Consider the following 18,185-nt stretch of genomic DNA (forward strand, 5'->3'; position numbering starts at 1 on the left):
CACGTGGAATCCGATTCTCTTTTCTCCTCTTGTTCTACATTGTCTCCTCCTTTTTTTTTCTTCGGAACTTAAACTCTTTATCGTTTCGACTTCGATCGCCTCTCGCGCATGCGTTCCCGCTTGCGCGTCTCGTCGTCGTTGTCGCTCAGAGAACAGAGAAGGGCCATTTCTGCTTTGTCTTCCCCGTCTAAGGGGGAGAGTCGCCCTATAAGCACACAAGCACAGACCAAACACTCTGACTGATTTTTTTTTGTGTGTGTGTGCGCATGTCCGCGGAGACGTTTCGCGAGCGTACGTTGGCGACGCAGTACCAGCCACGCCAGCATCTCCCGCCCAACTTCAGCGATGTGCTGAAGGAGTACGCGCGGGAAGTGCTGCGCAATCAGCCGTCGGATATTCTGGAATGGAGCGCGGCGTATTTCAAGAAGCTGGCCCTCGAGACGGACCCGCTGCAGGCAAAGCAGCCGCCGCCGGACCATTACACCCCCCTCGTCGAGGACCCTGAGCGAGCGATACTGGCGAACAAGATGGTGAAAGTGTTCTCGACGATGGACGTATCAGAAAGTGGGCGGCTACCCGTTTCAGAGGTACGGCGAGCGCTGACGGAGGCATTTGAGCTGACGGAGTCTCAGGCGCTCTACCTTATTACAGCGCCATTCACGACGATCATCGAGGACGACGGTAGCCGCATGACAGGTGATGCCATCGAGTACAGCCCCTTCTCCCACGCAGCGGTGCGCACTATTCAGTATTTTCAGCAGCACCACGACTTCTCCTTCGACGTGGACAGCAGCGACACCTGCGCAACTGTGCACGGCATGAACCGCTACGACATCGAGCAAGGCTTTCTGCGCATCTTTCGCCTCCTCGATGAGGCGGGGACGGGCCGCCTGCTTCTCCAAGACTACCAGGGCGCCTTGGAGAACGCACCGTACCACCTGACGCACCGCGACATTTGCGTGCTGCGCCTCGAATGTGACACGTGCGGCGGCGAAGGGGACACGGGGCCGCGTGAGGTGGAGTACGAGAAGGAGCTGCCGCACATTTTCGAGCGCCTTCTGCTTGCCGAGGCTTTCAATCTCTTCGAGGAGGAGGGGCAGAGCTAGGGCAGCGCAAGAGGACTCTCGGTGCATCGCATTCGCCATGTGCTACCTCTCGCTCCTTCCACGGGCACTCGACACCTTTTTTTTTCCGTCCCGTGCACTCTCTCCCGCACACCACACGCTCACACACAACCATGTGCACGAAAAAGGTGTTGAGGAAACGCTAACTGCTCCCATGTAAAAATATCGACAGCAGCGTGCCACATCAGCAAGGGAAGTGGGGTCCAGGAGAGACGGATCGATGCCGACCTGAAACGAAAATGCTACTAACCTAGTCCTGTGCACAGACACACAAAAACACACATACGCACAGCTACATCTAGAGCCCAGTTCTCTCTTTACTAGTTGATGCCGAGCACGCCTTTGTCTGTTCTCTTCTCCTCCTTTTTCCTTTTTCCTCTTTCCTTCTTCCCGTCTTGTTGCTTCCGCCAGTCAGACAGATGGGCGCTGTCTCTGACCCCTTCCAACCTTTGTACGTTGTACATATGCTCCGCACGTTGCGCATGGATGCTGTGTTGTTGCAGCCAGCGCAGCCAACAGCGAAACAAACAAAAAGCAAGGCCGCGCGTCACGAAAAGGAAACACACGTGCAGAAGTGTTTCAGAAACGTGCCGAGGGAGGAGCGATGATGATGGAGCTCGCGTCCACGGCGAGCGACTGTCGAAGCTGGACGGCTGCCTCTCCCTCTTCTATGTACGTGTGTAACACATACGGCACTCTTTCTGCTCTCTCTCTCTCTACCGCAATGAGCTCTGTGCCTGTGTTGCGCGAAGCAGCAGCAGCAGCAGCAACAGAGGCCTTTCCACCAACGAGCACTTTCTGCTCGTCCGGTAACCGTTATAAAGTCGGAGAAGGGAGCGTTTGTTGACGGCATGCACTTCTCCGCGCCACTTTCTCTTTTTTCTTTCTCCTTCTCCATCGTCCCTTTCCCATCCTATCCCCATACACATGCCCTCTTCCTCCCTCGCATACCTTGTCGATCCCTCACCCTCGCACTTCCTCTACTTTTTTTTTCTTCGCCCACTCCTCGATCCAACGCCTTGCTCGTCCCAAGCGCGTGCGAGTGTCGCGGGATTCGTTATCCCGTTTTTTTTTTTGAGACCCATACCTTCATTGCTTCCTCCCTCGTTTTCACTAGTGTGTGTGTGTGGGGGGGGGCGCAGCGAGCACACGCATACGTACACACACACACACACACACACAACCATATCGGCGCACGAACCGTTGTAGAGGAACCTTTAGCGGCCCTGGGAGGTGATGGACACTCATGCCTTGCTTGCTCTCGCTCAGAGTGCTGTGGACGCCGGTAATGTAAAGGCTGCCTGCGAGTTCTACGAGGTGGCCCTCGCCCAGTCTCCAAACAATGACGAGGTATTGGAGGCCTATGCGGAAGTCATGATCCACAACGTTCAAGACATCCCTCGCGCTCGGCAGATGCTTCGCCATGCGATCGACATCAACCCGAACCAGGGGTACGTGAAGTACCTGAACTTAGCGCAACTGTGCGAGGCAGAGGAGGCACTCAAGTGCTACGAAAAGGCGTACGGGATTGCAAGCCTCATGCTGCACGGATGCCGAAAGAAGAAGATGAAGAAAACACTGCAGGAGACCATGGCGACCATGTGCTGCGCCGTGGCCGAGCTCTACCTGACTGACCTCTGCTTCGCAGAAAATGCCGAGCAGCAGTGCGAGCAGGCTGTGAACCGCGCACTGGAGCTGAATAACGATATTGTGGAGCCGCACCAGCTGCAGGCGTCCCTCCGCCTGAGTCAATGCCGCCCCGAAGAGGCGCTACAGTCGCTGCGCCGTGCTGTAGACGCAACACATCGCCTCGGCGAGGAGCATCAGCCCACGTACGAGTCTAAGATTGAGCTAGGCCGACTTCTGATGCAGGTTGACCCAGCCGAGGCTTTTCAGTTCCTACTGGAAGTGCTCCAGTATGGGGACAACAACCCCTACGTGTGGTTCCTGCTCGGCGAGAGTGCCCGTATGCGGGGACGATACGCTGACGCGGCGCGCCTGCTGCGGCGGGCGCGTGTGATGCTAGTGGTCTCCGGCGGCGACGCAACTGCGCTGAGCGAGGTGGACGCCGCCATCAGCATTTTGGTGCAGGAGATGGGTGGCCCGGAGGCGGCGGCGCAGGTGAAAGACCTAGATCACCCCTACCCGCTTGAGCTGCTCGAGGCAGAAGACGACCAGGGCATAGAGGAGGACGGAGACGGCGACCTGGAAGAGCCGGAGCGAGAGTCGTGCGACGATGAGGACGACGCCTAGTGGTGGTTTTTCTTTTTGACAAGCAAAAAAAAACTAAATAAATAATCTTCTGCTCTCATCACCACTTCGCCGTTGCACTGCGCCAATCGTGTGTGTTTGTGTAGTTGTGTGTGTGTGCGTGTGGGTGGGTGCCTCGCGGTGTCTCTCTGTGCTTCTTCATGTCTCTCACGCTTCCCCCTTTGCTTTCGTGGTCTTTCCCCGCACACCACCTCTCCCTCTCCCTCTCCCGTTCCTTCGTGCGGGGTGTGCGTTTTGCGTGTAAACATAGGCGACTAACATCCGTAAGGCTGCCGAAGCACACACACACACACACGCGTCGAGTGTGGCCTTGAGGAAGACACAGGGATGGCGTGGCAAGACGGACACACAGAGGCTACTCTCGTGCGCACAGGTGCAAGTTAGGCGCACCAGGTGATCTTGCGTCGGGCACCGTTTTCATCATTTCGGCCTCTCTCTTCTGATCGGCCGCATATCCTGTCAGGGCAGCCGCCTTCGTGAGACGGGGAATAGAGGCGCCAGCTCGCCTCTTGTCCTACCGCCTCTCCTCGCACCTCCCTCCTCCTGCTGCCCTCTAAAGCGGCGGCGCCTTTATCTGGGCTCATGATCATCTCTTTCTCCTTGATATCCTCTTGCTTCTTGCTGCATTCGTGTACTGCTGCCTCTTTCCCTCTTTCGTGTCAGCGCGTATCCTTTACATGCATCATCACTGAAAGGGTTCGACGCTGGACTGCGCGTCGCCGGCAGCGCGGGCACAATAACGGACCTCCCTTCAAGCGAGTGAACACGATTAGGGGGCGAAGCTGCACACAGGCGGCCAATATACGGTTTGGTGCTCCGTGAGTCTGATTTGGCCGCCCTCCCCCTGCTACAGGTGTGCGCGCGAAGTGAGGAAGCGGTCGAACACGCACGCACAAGCATCAGAAGAAGCCACCTGCGCATAGATTCATACAACGTGCATAGAGGAAAGGAAGACGAGGAGGGTGTGAAGGTCAAGGCGAGCGGCCCACGGGCCCTCTTTCTCCCCTCCCTCCCATCCCCACACAAACACAACTACACATTCACAGGTGCGCCAACAACAAGGGATACCACCTAGCGCTGCTATCTCCACTTGTACACGCCGGTGCCCTTCAGCATCTGTTTCTGGCCTCTGCATGCATATGTTGCCCTCCCCTTTCCTCCGAAAAAAAAAGAAAGAACAACAGTTTACCGCTACGTGTCTTCTTCTCCTTACGCTTCCTTTGCCCTGTCGCCATCATGAGTTTGTTCACGCAACGTGGACGCGTCGAGGTCTCCTCGGGCGACAGCGAGCCGGACTCGATTGCCTCCACCGTCGTTGACTCTGCCGATGAGCTCATCGAAGGGCTCGCTCGAATGGCCTTGGCCGGGCACTACAGCGGCGGACCAAGAACGTACGAAACTAACCAGCTCCTCCAGGGTCGGGGAATGTCCCGTCGCCCACGCGAGGTAGCGGAGACAGGACTCAGCATGGGTTCATCGAGACAGGTGATGCCCACGCCTTGCGCGATCACTACTCCTCCAGCCTATCAAGCATGCGCGCGGTCGAACAGACAAGGTGGCGCTTTCGTTTCTCCATGCACTGCTCGCGACATGGACGAAGCGGAAAACGACGCGCGCGCGTTCGAGAAGATGTACCGGCATCTCGCCCGCGAGTACCTGAGAGGAAACAGTAGCGTCTACCGCGCGGTCAGCGAGGCAGAGACGGCGGGGTGCGTGGAACATGATAGTGTAGCCAGAAGAGGCATTGCAGGTCCCTCGCTTTCCATGAAGCCCTCCCCCGCGTGCAAGCCACGCCGCAAACCAGACGAGCAGGCTCAGTCGCGGCTTTTGAAGCCGAACCAGGCTCAACTGGCACGACAAGTGGAGAAGTACGAGAGATGCAAGAGGCGCGATGAGGAGGCGCGAAGGTATCCGAAGCCCGTGCGTGTGCCTGCGGAGGCAGTCAAGCGAGGGACGCGGCTCTTTCTCGAGGCCCAGGCGAGGGCTGACAACGTGAAGCTGGCGCAGGAGGCGCAGGCGAGGCAGAAGGCTGCACAGGAGACGAAGGAGTGCACGTTTCACCCTTCCGTGTCGGCCTACGCGGCGCGGTTCGCGGCGGGTGGGGCGTACTACCCGTTGGAGAGCCGGCTGGAGGACCAGGCCGCGCACGACGAGAAGCGACTGCGAATGCGGCTCGAGCGAATGGTGGAGCGCGAGAAAGAGTGCACCTTCAAACCCGCCCTCTCTCCTGGAACGGAGGAGCTGATGTCAAGCCTGCGCCGCCGCCGCCGCCAACGCTGGCATCACCGCCGCTCTTTCCGCACACCAGAAACGGGCGAACGCGCGAGGAGCAACCGGAGTCGGCGAGCGTCACCTCCACGACATGAGCCGTTTGAGCCTGGGGAGCGACTGTACCGCGACGGCGGCGAACGTCTCCTGCGTCAGCAGGTGCGACTTCAGAGAGCAGCAGCCGAGGAACAGCGCCACGTTGTCGGTGGCGGGCTGACACTTTCTCACGCCGACGCCCAACAGCTGGCCGACCGCTTCACAGCTTGGGCGGCGGCGCGTGCGGCGAACCGAGAAGAGCTGCGCATTGCTTTGGAGCAGCAGGAACGCGAAACGCCACGAGCCGCCGCCAAGCGAGAGGCGACGGCTGGGCGAGGAGGTGGTGCTCTTCGCAGCAGATCTTCGTCGAATTCAAAAGGCCCAACAACCGCGCCACGCTTCGCGCAGCTAGCGAGGAGCGGCAGTGGTAGCGCTTACCCTGCGGCGACTGATGCCTCGGCGCCGCTGCCGCTCAAGATCAACAACGACTTTGCTTCTCCCGCGGGCTCAATGAGAGCCTACGTGGAAAACGACAATCTAGCGGCATCGCGGGTGCCGTCGGATAGAGCATGCTCGCCATGGCTTCCCTCAGACGCCGTGTGCCCGGCGACAGCCACTAGCTCCCCTCGTAGTCTGGCGGCGCCGGCGGCATGTCCTGCGGCGAACGTGTCGGTGCACAAGGAGCTCCTGCGCATCCGCCTCGGTGCTCTCTTTTACAAGTACGCGGTTTCCCCCACAGCTAACGCAGTGTGCCTCGCGCAAGTCAAGCAGCAGGTCCGCTGCTACTACCCAGAAGACTCCGGCATCGCCGCAGCACTTGCGTCTTCCTTTGCGGATCGGCAGCAGCCCATCACCAAGACAGAGTTCATGGCAGCGCTCGCGCGCTACGTGGCGCAGTATGGAATACAACCATGGTGTCTGCCACACCGCAGTGACCCCAATGCGATCGTGGCTGTGCCTTACAGCCCGTCAGATTCTTCTGCTGCCGATTCTGCGGGTGCCGTGACGTCGAATGGCTTGGTGAGCTCTGGTGACTCGCTGGGGGCGATGGATGGCGACGCGCCTGTGTCTACCCCGCCATGGGGGAGAGGGACAGGGGCCGTTAGCAGTGCGCCGGGTCGCCGGAGTGAAGTTAGCTGCTCGGTGGTTGCACCTGCAACGGCACACGCCTCTGAAGGCGCAAGTGACCAAAAGCCGGCTCGAACGCATATCTACACCGTCCCTGTGCAGGCTGACTGCTCTCCGCCGACATCCGCACCCGCCACCGTGACGCCAAGCTGCGCTGCAAAGGCAAGCGTGGCGAACACTGCGGCAACACTGAGGCGTGAAGCCTCCGCTGGCAAGTCGAGGGAGCCTCGTTGCGGTAGCTCGCAAAGTCGCGTTGCCTCGAAAGACACGCCGCCAACAAAGATTCCAACCGCTGCTGCTGACTTTGTGCGCGGGTATGAGGACCACGTGCAGCGGCGGCGTCGCGCCGTCGACCGCGCGCGTGCGGCGAGCGAGGCAGGTCAAAAGAAGGCGTCGGAGGAGTGCACGTTTCGCCCCACTTTGACTCCTCGCAGCGTGGTGCTCAGCGAGATGAATATGGAGAAACGAATGGCCTACGCGCGTGAGCTGCAGCTGCGACGACCCGATCTCTACTCGCTCAGTTCTTCAGTGCTGGGGGCGCGGAGCGACGACGATGGCTTACCTCGCGCCGCTCCGTCACAGAGAGACGCGCGAGCCTGTGACGCGCTGGCCTCCACGCAGACACCTCCGCCGACGCCGTCCACAAAGCACCCATCCGTGTCGCTCTCTAGCACGTCTCCACAGTTGGACTTCAGCCCATCTTTTGAATTGTCGAGTCCATCCTGCAGCACGCCGCGGCACGACAGCGGAAACGTGTCGTCAAAGCCTGCGGCGACGCCGTCGCCTTCACATGAGGAGCAGTTCCCCGGGGAAGCGGGCACGCGTCGAGCCGTAGCCAAGCTAGAGCAGTTGCTAAGCGATGTGGCGGGCAAAGAGCGCTCAACGCAACCCGCTCAGGAGGGAGCGAGGGCGCCGCCGCCTTATCCTCCAGTGCACGCGGGCGTTTCTAGTGTGGCACATGACGGTGCGACGACTGCGACGGACGGCACCGATGTGACACAGACGCTTTCCACCGCGCCGTTGTCTTGCTTTTTCGCGACGAAACCGGCGCAGGCTGTCTTGTGTGCCGAGGAGAAACATCTTGAGTCGCGGCACACTGTAAAGGCTGCGCGCGTTGCCAACTAAGCGACAGCGAGTGCGGCGAGTGTGTGCTTGTCCGCGGCTCCTTTCTTTTTCTTTCGCAAGTTGTCTTCTGCCCGTGGATGTCTGCTCTGTACTCGTGTCTCGGAACTGCCATTCGCTTCTCGTGGGAACACAGGCTCGCCTCAGCGTTGCTGATGAGGGAGAGCAGCGCGTAGGGGAGGGGTGAGCTAGACAGATAGAGGGAGGGGAGAACGGGGGGGGGACTGGATAGCTGCACGATCCCGCGGTGCATCTGGGTCTTCGCTCCAGCACCGGGTACGCAGCCACACACAGACAAGCGCGCACTGATCGCGCAGTTCTCAGAGAGGCTCAGCGTGGCGTCTTCTTCTCGTCGTTTTTATCTTTTCCCATTGCTTGCTCTGATTCGTCGTGGCGTGCTTTTCTCGACTTTCCGAATAGAAACGAACGCATACTGCTTCTGAGGGCCACCTCGCCATAGACACAAGGCTTTCGATCGCGTAGACACATGCGAACTCTATGATGGAGCAGGTGGGGAACTGGGGGGGCGGTAGGTGCTCCAGGAGAGCCTCCTCCCCTCCCGCTTCCTCCAAGATTTCTACCTTCTCTCCGGGGAGGAACGTGGGAGGGCCTCTAGACGGCTTCAAATCCCCCCATGCACGCTATGGCTAACGGAACAGCCAATCTTTTGCATTGTCCTCACAGAAGGCCCACAGAGACATGCTTCCTTTTCGTTCTGGTTTATGGAGGTTGCCAATCTCGGGTTGTTTCTCGGTTCTCTCGCTCCGCCCTTGCGGGCGCTTGACTTTTTGCTCCCTCTGTATCCTTGCCCTCGCCCTTGATGCTCGCTGTCGATCATCCGTGACGCACGCACGACCTCCTGTTATCGGAACGCGTGCGTCGCTGCAGCCCACCCAAGCAGCACACGTACACATACACGCGCCACAGCAAAATTTCGCAAACGCGTGACCTCGACTGACTTGAAGCGCCTTTGTGCTTCACTCTCTGAAGTGTCGAACGAAGCAGTTCAGACCACGTTGCCATGGGCGACCCGTTTGTGCGGCCGGGGCTGGAGTATGCTCCGCATGTGGAGCAGGTTCTGCTGAAGCACGAGGGAACCATGACGCTGGAGACCACCAAGGATGACTGGATGCGGTACCAGCACCGCGACACACTTGCGACTATCATTGAACACCGCGACCAGCTTGAGTACCTGTGTGTTGCAGAGAACCTTCCCCCTGCCAAGATGGAGAGGGTTTTGCTAGAGCGCATGGTGGACCCGATCGCAAAGCGCTGATGAGCGCATTAGCTGCGGGACGCTTATTCTTTGGATGCGTGGGGCTGCCCTTGAGGCCACGCATGCGTACAGCGTGCATGGTCGCCGCTGTGTGCACCTTCACCTGCTTGTTTGCCGCATGTGTGACCGTATGACGTGCCAGAGGAGAGTCGTGCGCCACGTATGGGCTCGATGGCTTGAGCCGCAGACTAAGAGTACACTTCCCCTACAGCGAGAAACAGAAACGAGGCGAAAAGTGAGGCAACTGCGAAGGGAACGGAGAGGAGGTTTAGCGTGCCCGCTTGGTGGTCGGGAGGAGCGCAGGTAATCGTATTCGTCAGCTGCAACAGCCGGGGGCAGAGTATGTATTCATGCATATATATATATATTTGTGCGTGTATGAAAGGCAGCTCGTGATAGATCGGCCTAGGTACGCTTGACAGAGCTGTCTCTGCACCGCTCCTCCGGCTCACTGCTTTTTCCTCTTCTACCCGGCATGCCCCCCCCCCCCCACTCTGTCCCTGCCCACTGCCGAGCCACTTCTGGTGGTGACAGGATCAACGCACCCTACGACGTAGCGAAGCTAGAACGGTGCATCGCGATCGATGACGGCCGGTCAGGTCCTGATAGGCTTCAGAGCAACCTGCGACAACGCACAGGTTTCGTACTGTTCACAAAATGGGCAGAATGCCAGCGTGACTCGAGCGTACCTCAAAGTGTCTAGTTGCGAGGAACCTGAGCCCCACCCGATGGGGGGGGGTGCACCAGGTGGCGACCAGCATGATGAGGGAGCGGCTGGTGCGTAGTGCTCGAGGCAGAGGGCCGTGCTCAGAGGACTGTGCCGGCGCACGGCTGTAAAGCGTCTTTCGGGCTGCCTCGCACTACGCGACTGGGGCCTGTGACAGGCTCGTGGATGATGGGGTGGCGTTGGACTCGTATTGTATGACAGAGAACAGACACGTTGAGAAAAAAAAATTGCCGGCGTGGCTTTCCAGTGATTTTTGCCGACGCACGCTGCTCTGCAGTCGGGTAGTGCAGTGACGCTTGGACTCTCCTGCTCTCATTACTGCCTCTTCACCTTCTCTTGTCTGCGCTGATACTCGCACCGTGTTTCTGTGTTCTGGCTCTCTGCTTTTCGTCCTTCTCCATCGTCACGCGCGCGCCCAAACACACACACACACACACACACACACGCATGTACAACGGCAAGTAGTGTTTTTTTTTTCATTCACGAAGCGGTGTGTGCGCGCGGCCAACATGCGATTCGGAGCGCGTTGCTGTTGCTGCCACGTCGGCAGTGAGCTCGCAAGGCCACCGAGCCTCCCCACTGCACCTGCCTGTGGCGGCGCACGTTTTGCCCCTCGTACGCAGCGTCGACACCAGACGTACGTGCCGAACAAAGGGTATCGTCAACAACCCACTGTCCCGGATCGCATGAAAGATGCAATGTCTACCTTTGGCGTGGATATGCACAACGTGAGCGCCGACGAGGACCCCCCGTACGTCCAGGAGCATCAGCGGCAGCGGATGGTGCAGGACGTCATGTCCAGTTCACAGAACCTGAAGAGCCTGTCCAAGATGGACCGTCTGCGGTTGGCGCTCGATCAGGTACGCAACGAACCCGCTGGGCATGAGAAGTGGAACGAGGTGTACCTGTTCTTGCGCACGACGGAAATGTGCACTGAGGTGTTGGCGAACGACTCGGACGTGTTTCCGAAAGGCAAGAAGCTCTGGATCGAGATGGAGCAGTGCGAGGAGAAGCGGGTGCCGGGGCTGATGGTGCTGCCGAACGGGATGCCGGTGCTGCCCATCTTCACCATGGAGGAGTACATGGATTCGTACTTCTCGCGCACAAACGTGTATGAATCGTGCTGGTTCCCTGTGCCGCGCAGCGGCACGCAATGGGAGGAGTTCTGCAAGCTTCCTTTTCCTGTGTGTGTCACCGGCAGCATTCAACACTTTAGCACCCTGGCGACGGTGGCCCTCGGCAGCCACCAGCTCGGCATCCTCGTCAATCCGGGCATGCGCTCCAGCAAGTTCATCACCTACCCCGAGATGGTCACTCTAACGCAGCAGAGACAGCAAAAGAGAAAAAACCGCCGACCGGCAGTGACGCCGGCTACCAGCGTAGAGGGCAGCACCGCTGCCGCTCCCACAGAAGAGCGGCTCTTTGACGAGAACTTGATGATGACCTTCGACACCAATAAACTGCCATTGAAACGCCTCGAGCCACATGACCTCGCGGCCTGCATGGCGCAGCGGCCGCCGATTCCACCTGTTGCGGAGCTTGAGCTGCATCTGCTGCTGCACGTGTATGCCGAGATCGAGGCTGTCTACATCCGCACTGTTGAGCGACCGCGGTGGCGAAGAGTGTTAGGGGCCTCGGAGAAGATGACGCAGATCGACGTTGTCTGCAGCCCCCCACGCAAGCCGGACAAGAGCTTCTTTGGGCACCTGCAACAGTGGAGCTTCATGAAAGAGTTCAACAGCGACGTACACGTGGAGCTGACGAGCCGGGCCCCGGCGCAGGAGGGCTCTACAGATTCCTTCATGCGAATATACTCGAACGAGGCTGATGGTAAGCTACTACGGTCCATGGCCACCTTCAAAGGACGCACTCTGGCCGACCAACTCGGCTTCAACGAGCCCATCACAGACGGCCACGGCAACAAGCCGTACGAGCGCTACGTGAGCTACTTTTGAGAGGCGGCGATGGCAGCAGTGGGGAGGCGAGGAACAAAGACGTGCGAAGGCGCTGGCAGTAAAGAAAAGGGAGAGCGTGTTGATCTCTTTTCCTTTGTTTGCCGTTTTCCTCCTCATCGCATCTCCGTTGCAGCCTTCGGCGAAAGTGCGAGAGGCGGAGAGGCAGAGCGTGGACTTGTGAGTTGGTCGAAGTGGCTTTTTTCTTGCTTTGGTTGCGTTGCAGGTGGGGATTCTGACTGGCGGCGTGGAGCCGCTTGGCCACCGCTGTTTAGATGAGGAGCAAAGAGCCGAAAAAGGGGTGAGGGAGGGAGGGAGATCATCCCTCGAGAGCCAGTGAAACAACGGCGAAAGCGCATCCGCGACAGCGACAGGGAAGGCAATGCGCGCGCTCTGCAGCTGCCGTCTTCGAATATAGTTGATGCGTGGGCGCGCGCGGCGACACCTGAGGATGGAGGCGCGGCCGGCGCAAACAAGAGGCGCTGTCGCTCCCTCTGTCTCTTACCGTGCTGTTGTATCGTGTGTGCGCCACCGTAGAACGTGCCAGATCGCGGCGTGCGCAATGGGCCACACGGCCTGCCTGAATGTTTCTCATCAGGTCTCTGTCCTAGTGCTTTTCGCGCAGCTATACCGATCCCTCCATCCTCTCTGCCTTCCTTTCACCCCGTACTACACATATATCTACATACAAACCTTCTGCATCTCTGCGCACGCACCTTCACTGCATGGTCCGGGGTATGCGACCCCTACCCGTCGTCGCCTTCAAGAAGAACAAAGAAAAGCATTACCACCAAGTTGCAGTGACGGCACGAGAATCTTTCCGATTTTCTCTGAAACTATGTCGTTGACGAAGGGCTCCAAGGCGGCTCAGGATGTTATCAGCTTCCTGCAGACTGTGGGGCGTCTCAAGGACACGGCCCGGCGGGGCTGGGTGGAAAACCAGATTTGCAGTCCGGAGTCGGTTAGTGACCACATGTACCGCATGTCGCTTATGTGCATGATGTGTCCTGACACCTCGCTGAACCGGGACAGGATGATCAAGATGGCGCTCTGCCATGATACAGGCGAGAGCATTATCGGCGACATCTCTCCCGCCATGAAAGTCCCCAAGGAGGTAAAGAAGCAGCAGGAGTCGCAGGCGGTGCAGGACTTGTGCAACCTCGTGTCGTCCTCGCCGAGCACGACCTTCAGCAAGGAGCTGGGCGACTTGTTTGAAGAGTACGAGGCGCAGGAGACTGCCGAGTCTCACTTCGTAAAGGACATGGACCTACTGGAGATGGTTGTGCAGGCGCACAGCTACGAGTCCGTGAACCCAGGCAAGGACCTGGGCAGTTTCTTCAGGTCCGGCGCCAACATCCACCATCCGTGGGCCCGCGCCATATATGAGACGCTTCTCGAGACGCGTCCGTACTTGGCATACAAGAAGGAGGAGCAGGCTAAGGAAGCGTCGAACATGTGAAGAGGTTGGCCGGCTACGCGTGACAAGCGCGCGTGTTTCATGTTTGCTTGCGCCAGCGCGCATGTCTGTCTGCGCTCGTGTGCCCTTTCTTACGTGCTTGAAGACGTGGCAGGTACGCAGATCTGCGAGGCACCAGCCCGCGTGCGTTAATCGACTCGTGTGACAAGAGAGCTGTTTCCTTTCCCACACAAGAGCAGCGCGGGAGAAGCAAGTGCGATGCTCCTCGATGGTGCCCTGTGAGCTCTCGCTGCCCCACGCACACCTAAGCCCACTTCCCTTCAACCCCAAACCTGATCGCAAAGGGGGGAGGGTGATGGCGTGAGCTGCCGGGGTGCGTCGCGTGGCTCTGCAGTGGCAGCAGCGGTAGCGCCCCCTCTCGCCCCACCCTCCTTGCCCGACGGCCGGAGATGCACCTTTGGCTGCGTCTGCCCTATGTGTGTCAACAAGGAATCCCCGCCGTGCCTGCCCCCGCACCGCCGTCTCTGTATCGTCTTGTGATTCTCTTCTGCACTTCTTCTCCTTCGTCTCCTCGGGTGGGGCTGCCGCGTGCGTGCACACGCGCAACGCTTTCGTGCTCCACACTCAACGCCCAGTGGTGTCAGGGTACGCGGCGACACACGAAGTGTAGGCAGAGGTGCAGTGTCCCTTCTGCGCTGGGGACCCGACCTCCTCATTTTACACGGCCACATGTTGACGCGCATTCTTCGCGCCCCGCTCTACCGACCATCGTTTCTTCATCATTTTCTCTTTAGCACCGATACACACGAACGCGCCAACAGGCACACACACACACACACAGGTACGTAGATACGCTTTCTTATACCTTTTGTGGTGGCTGCTGCTGAGCATGGCACACTATGGTGACCCTGAGGCACATCGGTGCATCCTCGAAGAGGTCTATGCCATTCCTGCTGCACCGCGTCTCATGGCATACCTCAAAGCCACCGCGATGGGCTCGCAGGGCTCAGACGTCGGGTTGCAGGAGCTGCGGCATTTCCCTGGTGACCATAAACAGCATGACCCACACCTAGAGGTGATGTTGGCGCTGTTGTCCCTCACGGTGCTTGCCTCCAAGGCCCATCCGGGCTTTCGGGCCGAGCAGAAGCGTGTCAAGGACCTGATACGGCAGAGGCAAGCGGCGCTAAGGCAGCAGGCAGAGCAAATTAAGAGTGCCCGCAGTTGCAGCGGCGATGGCGCTAGCAGAAGCGGTGCCGACCCGTGGCCGTTGGCGTCCAACACCGGCGCCACCTCGTTCCCCGCTCCTTTTTCAAGCACCGTCATCAGCAGTGCCTCTCCGGCTGCCGTCGCCAGCGCCGCCGCGGAGGGCAAGGAGGAAAAGCTGACCCCTGTCCAGCTGTGGGAGCAGTCCACCGACATACTCAACTACTGCGAGGCCTACGCGAACTACCTTGGCGGCTTTACTGAGCTGTGGTATGAACTCTTCGGGCCGAACTACTACTACGGTGCCGCAGCGAACGGCGCCTTCGACGAGGATGACGACGAAGACCATCGGGAGGGGACATGGGCACGACCGTCCGAGGCAGGGGAGAGGGCGCCGCCCCGTTCCCCTGCTTTCCCCCTGTCATCGTCGCCGCAGCAGTCACGGCATCATCAGCAGCAGCACGCACGACGTCGTCAGCGACCGCTGCGCAGCCCCCAGGTGCCTCCGCACTTGTACGCCGTCCACTGGAGTGATATCTTAAGCCCGCAGCGCCGCGCCTGGTTCCACGGGCTCCACAACGCGGTGAAGGAGCTGCTGGTTCGCATCCTCCACCGCGAGCTGCCGTTAGAGTTGTATATCCTCTTTATACAGTACGCAAGTCTCTCTCTCCGCGTGTACTTGCTGCAAACGCTGGCGGAGGTGTTTGAATGGACGTCGCACTTCGTCGACGTGATTTACTACGTGCACGTGATGCGGCAGAGCTACAGCATCCAGTGCGAGATGTCGCAGTTGCAGCGCGTGTGGTCGTCGTTCGGCTTGTACGACGGCCGCTTCCTCGTCGACTGCCGTGAGTTCAATAAGATGTACACTGAGTCGCAAGGCGCCTTCTCGGAGCAGTGGGAGGTGGTGCCGGGCAGGCCGCCGACAGCGCCGCAGACGCTGAGCGCACAGACTGCTGCGGTGACCACCGCGGTGGTGTCGGCGGCGATCGCCAGTGTTGATTTCGCACGCCAAAGCTCCAGCGTTACCGCTGACACCACTGCCCGCGCCTCCTCGTGCACACTCGCCCTCTCCGCTGCATCGGCGACAACCCTGTCCTCCGACCTCGCCGCGATTGCCAGCGCAAGGGTGCAGCGGATGTTCCCGTTTCGCGAGGCTGCAGGGAACACATCGTTCGACGCTGCTGACGGCAGCCACACTACTGGGTCGAGAACACCGGACGACGAGGCGCTGTCTTCCGCGAGCGACTGTGAGGCGGCGGGCACGGGTGCTGGCGGGACAAAGCGTGCCGTATATCTCCCCCTCTTCTACACCTGCTGCTGCTTCACGTGGATCCTCCAGCGCACGTTTTGGAGCATGTACGGGCGGTGCTCACTTCTGTTGGAAAGCTGTCTCGGGGCCGAGGTGGCGCCGCAGGTGTCTTCGGTGGATGGCGCCGGCGAGGTCAACGGAGGCGACGCACCTGTACTCTTCGCCACCTCCCAGCGAGGCGCGCAGCGCCGCATCGGCGTGATAGGCAGTAGTGGCCTTCCGAGCTCCCCGGCCTCTCCCGCTTCTCCGATACCACGCAATGACGGCGGGGCTGCCGCGAGGGCGCGCTCTGCGTCCACGTCGGCGATCAGCATCACAATCACCCGGAACAACGTCACCAGCCGCCTAAGCGCACTGGAGGGGCCCACGCGCGATGGCGGCGGCGGCGGCGCAGGCCGACCGCTGCAAGCAGCCCAAGTACCTGCCAACTGCACGCCGTCACCGCCGCCGTCTCAGAAGCAGTCGGGATTCCTGGTTGCGGCAGCGAACACACAAGTGCCATCGCACGTGGTGGTTGATGGCTCACAAGCTGATGTCGTTGAGGTAACTCCGACTCGGAATGCCGCAGCGCCTGAGTTGGTTGACGAGAGAGGGAGAGAAGAGGGCGCTGCGTTCTCGTGGGGGTCGGTATTCGACCTGTTTGTGCAGCGAGGACAGCGTCGTCACGGCTGCGGTGCGACGACCGAAGGCGGTTCCGGCAGCGCAGGGGACACGGCGAGCATGACACAACGTGCCCACCGTATTTCCTCGTTTTCACTAGCCACTCCTGCGGGAACGCCGCCTCCGGCCCCTGCGGCGGGCACTGGTGCTCGCGGAGAGCGAATAAACTCCCTCTTTCTAAAAAACTCAGGAGCCCCGTTTCACCTCCAGTACACCCACCGCGCACGCGAGATTCAGCTGTACGACGATCCCTCCGCCACGTTCACGAACGGCAGCGCCGACAACAAAGACGCAAACGCGCTCTTCTTCGAGGAGTTCTACTTTCTCCGGGAGACGGGATGCTATGTCCTGTCGCACGCCGTGCGCAACCTTACATGCTATCCCCGCTACCCAGCTACACTGCTGATCTTGACAGACAACACGACTCGGCCCGGACGGGTCTCGTGGTGTGACCACAAGTTCTCCGTCCTGTCCTCGCCCACAGACGATGGAGACGGGCGTCAAGGCCTGAAGCCGTGGGTGCTTAGCGCAGTCATCCCCCACACGCGACTTTCCTCCATCCGCAACGTGCGAGCGAGGCAGGAGGAGGCGCTGCTGAAGCACGTCGTGTTTCAGGTTGCAGGTGCCAAGAGCGCGCGTGTGCGCTTCTGTACGCCGAATTCCATTTTTTTTGTTCTAAACAGCGGCAGTGAGATGGACGGCGGCCGGCTCTATTTCGCGCTGCACCTACATGTCGATCTCTCCGCCCGGAAGCAGCTCGACCTCTCCATCGACACAGTGATGGAGGCGGAGAGCCAGTGGGCGTTTCGGGCCCTCGGCGAGCTCCATGTCAGCTGGGCCATGTCATGCACGTGCAACGAAGCGTTACGCGTGGCGTTCCAAATCGGCTCAGGAGAAGAAGTGTCGTAGTCGCGCCCGCGTGCGTGTCAGAGGAGAGAGACGAAAGAGTGAGGGGCTGGCGGGCACACTTACAGCCATGCACGACGGCAATCAAAGTTTCGAATACATTCACAAAAGCGCACGTGTGTTCCCCAAATCACCGGAAGGACCCTCCAGCGAAAAAGATGCGTATAGGTGCGGCACGCCTCTGTACACGCGAAGTCTGATGTGCTATTCATGCTCCACCCTTCTCATCCCCAGTGCAACCATTCCACCCCCTCCAATCCCTCAAAGCTGAATCAACTGTCGTTGGCTCGCTGCAGCTGTCAGAGGACGCATGGGAATGGGGAGGGAAGGAGGGGAAGGGGGGAGGCCATCGGCGGCAGCACTGCGCACCGCCTCACCATTGGATGATCATCTCGGCTCTTTTTTTCCTCAAACCCTCTTTCTCACATATTCTTTTTCGCTTGCCTCTCTACACGACTTGCTGGTCCTCCCGAGTATGAGGAACCCCTTCCATCCATCTGGGCACACTCTGCTAACACCAGCAGACGAGGCAAGGCTGCGTAACTGCGTGAAGATCGCGCTACGAACCAGCACCGGCGAGACACCTCTTTCCCTCTCAGTGGCGCACTATCGCCTATTTCCTACTTTCTACCCTCTCCTCTTCTTTGGCACTCGCCCACCCGCACACGCGCATTCCACAACTCGAGGCCACCCTAGAGCCAGCAAGCCACTTTCCCGTCGGGCCTCCCCCCTCTCTCTTGATTGCATTTGTGCGTGAGGCGCGCATTCTCCCCCCGCTCTCTC

The 18,185-nt window shown here is 59.6% G+C and overlaps 7 protein-coding genes across 7 annotated transcripts; all 7 read left to right on the forward strand.

The window, feature by feature from the left end:
* Positions 1 to 266: 266 nt before the first annotated feature.
* Positions 267 to 1,106, forward strand: LINJ_35_4120 (conserved hypothetical protein; the record flags this gene model as incomplete). Its single annotated transcript, XM_001469177.1, has 1 exon — positions 267 to 1,106. The coding sequence occupies one exon, from the start codon at positions 267 to 269 to the stop codon at positions 1,104 to 1,106; it is 840 nt and encodes a 279-aa protein (XP_001469214.1).
* Positions 1,107 to 2,360: 1,254 nt separating this feature from the next.
* LINJ_35_4130 (conserved hypothetical protein) lies at positions 2,361 to 3,377 on the forward strand (the record flags this gene model as incomplete). Its single annotated transcript, XM_001469178.1, has 1 exon — positions 2,361 to 3,377. One exon carries the CDS (start codon positions 2,361 to 2,363, stop codon positions 3,375 to 3,377), a length of 1,017 nt encoding a protein of 338 aa, XP_001469215.1.
* Positions 3,378 to 4,631: 1,254 nt separating this feature from the next.
* LINJ_35_4140 (conserved hypothetical protein) lies at positions 4,632 to 7,952 on the forward strand (the record flags this gene model as incomplete). Its single annotated transcript, XM_001469179.1, has 1 exon — positions 4,632 to 7,952. One exon carries the CDS (start codon positions 4,632 to 4,634, stop codon positions 7,950 to 7,952), a length of 3,321 nt encoding a protein of 1,106 aa, XP_001469216.1.
* Positions 7,953 to 8,970: 1,018 nt separating this feature from the next.
* On the forward strand, positions 8,971 to 9,225 carry LINJ_35_4150 (conserved hypothetical protein; the record flags this gene model as incomplete). The annotated part of the gene is made up of 1 exon (XM_001469180.1): positions 8,971 to 9,225. The coding sequence occupies one exon, from the start codon at positions 8,971 to 8,973 to the stop codon at positions 9,223 to 9,225; it is 255 nt and encodes an 84-aa protein (XP_001469217.1).
* A 1,413-nt stretch (positions 9,226 to 10,638) lies between these two features.
* LINJ_35_4160 (conserved hypothetical protein) lies at positions 10,639 to 11,907 on the forward strand (the record flags this gene model as incomplete). Its single annotated transcript, XM_001469181.1, has 1 exon — positions 10,639 to 11,907. The coding sequence occupies one exon, from the start codon at positions 10,639 to 10,641 to the stop codon at positions 11,905 to 11,907; it is 1,269 nt and encodes a 422-aa protein (XP_001469218.1).
* Positions 11,908 to 12,742: 835 nt separating this feature from the next.
* Positions 12,743 to 13,363, forward strand: LINJ_35_4170 (conserved hypothetical protein; the record flags this gene model as incomplete). Its single annotated transcript, XM_001469182.1, has 1 exon — positions 12,743 to 13,363. The coding sequence occupies one exon, from the start codon at positions 12,743 to 12,745 to the stop codon at positions 13,361 to 13,363; it is 621 nt and encodes a 206-aa protein (XP_001469219.1).
* Positions 13,364 to 14,210: 847 nt separating this feature from the next.
* Positions 14,211 to 17,405, forward strand: LINJ_35_4180 (conserved hypothetical protein; the record flags this gene model as incomplete). Its single annotated transcript, XM_001469183.2, has 1 exon — positions 14,211 to 17,405. One exon carries the CDS (start codon positions 14,211 to 14,213, stop codon positions 17,403 to 17,405), a length of 3,195 nt encoding a protein of 1,064 aa, XP_001469220.2.
* Between the last annotated feature and the right edge of the window lie 780 nt (positions 17,406 to 18,185).

This window comes from Leishmania infantum, chromosome 35 (genome assembly GCF_000002875.2).
Source record: "Leishmania infantum JPCM5 genome chromosome 35".
Lineage (NCBI taxonomy): Eukaryota > Euglenozoa > Kinetoplastea > Trypanosomatida > Trypanosomatidae > Leishmania > Leishmania infantum.